The sequence below is a fragment of the Oryzias melastigma genome, linkage group LG5 (assembly GCF_002922805.2).
Source record: "Oryzias melastigma strain HK-1 linkage group LG5, ASM292280v2, whole genome shotgun sequence".
NCBI lineage: Eukaryota > Metazoa > Chordata > Actinopteri > Beloniformes > Adrianichthyidae > Oryzias > Oryzias melastigma.
Window position 1 is genome coordinate 32,854,569 of NC_050516.1, and position 2,609 is coordinate 32,857,177.

General features: G+C 45.3%; 1 protein-coding gene across 1 annotated transcript; it reads left to right on the plus strand.

The window, feature by feature from the left end:
* The first annotated feature begins 1,031 nt into the window (after positions 1-1,031).
* On the plus strand, positions 1,032-2,609 carry si:dkey-178o16.4 (vasopressin V1b receptor). Its single transcript, XM_024270277.2, has 2 exons — positions 1,032-1,978; positions 2,148-2,609. Exons 1-2 carry the CDS (start codon positions 1,135-1,137, stop codon positions 2,354-2,356), a joined length of 1,053 nt encoding a protein of 350 aa, XP_024126045.1. The 5' UTR covers positions 1,032-1,134; the 3' UTR covers positions 2,357-2,609.

The window sequence follows — 2,609 nt, forward strand, 5'->3', positions numbered from 1 at the left end:
TGATGGCTGAAGGTTCTACCTCCAACTGTACTTTTAGAAATTCTAGGAACTACAAGCAGTCCAGCATTTTGTGAACGAAGTGTTCTGTTATGTAACTCTTAACAAAATATTTGTGTTTGGGGACAAAAGTAAAACAAAAAATGTTATGTGGTTTCAATTTTCTTTTTCACAGAACATACATATGTTATCATTTATAATAAGCCGTAATATTAAAAGTTCTTTAGACAGATAAATATCATTTAGTATCTTAAAATTAGTTTCTTTCATTTTAGGACAAATTTGGGATTTTAAGTAAAAATTCTTCATTTATTTACATTATCTTGATCATACTTAAGAACTTTTTACAACATGAGAAACAATGAATGTACAATGAAGAAACAATATTAAACAGCCAGGGAGTAGATTCAACAAGTATTTACAGAATATTACAAATTTCAATAGTTTTGTGAGCCTTTGTGTTGATGGAATGTGATACTGATTTTACAAAAAATGTACATCTTTAATGAAATGTGGGAAGAATGCTGTTTTATTATTACATTTATGAATTTTGCCAGTAAGGAAGTCCCTCCTCCTAGAGTGGACGTCACCAAGAATAAATCAACTTAAAATTTAAATAACTTTCAATATTTTACTCTCTATAAAAGTATATTTGTCAAAATTAAACAAGTTATAAATGAGCACAAGATAACATCGGGCCATTAGTAACAATAAAATAAAATGACCTGGAGGGCCGGATCCGGCCCCCGGGCCTTGACTTTGGCAAGTGTCTTACCCTGTCAGAATCTCATCTGCTAAGAAGGTCCAAATAAAAACAGATCCTGTCATCAGAGATTTACTGTTGTCTTGATTTCATTATTTAGAACAGGCTTCTCGGAGCTTTCTGTTCCGTCAGTGGAGTTGATCAAAAGAGCTCCGCCCACTTTCCCCCCGTCTCCAAAAAGCTGAAGGCAGAAGAGGGAGAGCAGAACCAGGAGCCGCAGAATCCTCTGGAACCTGGAGAAATTTAAGACGGTGAGTCATGTCTGCTGAACTCCAATTATCTTCTTAATGAGCTTTCTGAACCATAACATCTCATATTATCGGCTCTGCTTTGCTCTCTCTCTCTAGACACAAGTTTTAAACTCCTTTTTGGAAATGCGCGCACCGAACGGCAGCGCGTCCGTGGACGCGGAGGATGTCCCCAGAGACGAGAGTCTGGCCAAGGTGGAGATCGCGCTCCTGAGCGTCATCTTCGTGAGCGCCTCGCTCCTCAACGCCGCCCTGCTGCTGGTCCTCTGGAGACAGCGCAAGCAGATGTCCCGGATGCGCATCTTCGTCTTCCACCTGTGCCTGGCGGACCTGGTGGTCGCGTTTTTCCAGGTGTGCCCGCAGCTCATCTGGGACATCACGGACAGATTCGTGGGGCCGGATGTAGTGTGCCGCCTCGTGAAGTACCTCCAAGTTCTCGGCATGTTTTCCTCGACCTACATGATCGTAGTGATGACAGTTGACCGGTACCAGGCCGTCTGCAACCCCATGGTGAAATTTCAGCGCGCGCGCACCCGGATCAACGTCCCCGTGTGCGCCGCGTGGGCTCTCTCCGTGGTGGGCAGCCTGCCGCAGGTGTTCATCTTCTCTCAAGTGGAGGTTGCGCCCGGAGTGTTTGACTGCTGGGCGGACTTCATCCAGCCGTGGGGGCTGCAGACTTACGTCACCTGGACCACCCTGGTCATTTTCATCCTACCTGTGACCACGGTTGTTATTTGCCAAGTGCGCATCTGCAGAGCGATCCAAATCAACCTTCACCAAAAAACGCTCAAGCAGGGGAGTAAAGGAGTCTGGCTACCGTCCAGAGCGAGCGGGGCGGCCAGCATGTCCAAAGCCAGGGTGAAGACGCTGAAGATCACGGTGGTCATCGTGCTGGCTTACATCATCTGCTGGGCTCCCTTCTTCACTGTCCAGCTCTGGTCCGCGTGGGATACGCACGCTCCAAAAGAAAGTGAGTCTTCACAAATTCATGTCCATTAAAATTTGACTAACAACAATGCCAAAATCGCACTTTACGCGCATTTTACGCACACTTTACGCACGACCAAAACGTAAACTGTCAGCCCGTAAACATACACATTCCTGGTATTAAACTAGATTCTGCACTTTTCTTATTCCAGCTGCGACCTTCACCATCCTGATGTTGCTAGCCAGCCTGAACAGCTGCGCGAACCCCTGCATCTACCTTCTGCTCAGCGGACAGTTCCCCAAGAAGCTTCTGACGCTGCTGTGTCGACGCCACTCCAGCGGCAGGACCCCGGGACACGAGGACCCCACGGTGGTCAGCTCCCTGTACATGAGCTTCAAAAACATCTCCGAGTCCAAGTGAGGAGACGGAGAAAAGCACGGAGCTTTACGCGCCACATTCTGCGTTAAATAGGATGAATCCATCAAACATGTGAAGTGAGTCGCACTTCATGGACCACAGAATGTGATGAGGGAGCAATAAACTAAAGAGCCGGTGCCGACACGCGTGATTGTTGACTGAATAAAAACAAGTGTTTAAATATGACTTCAAATGAAAAAATACATTTTTATACATTACTATTTATTTTCCTTTGTATGTATATGGATTAATACTA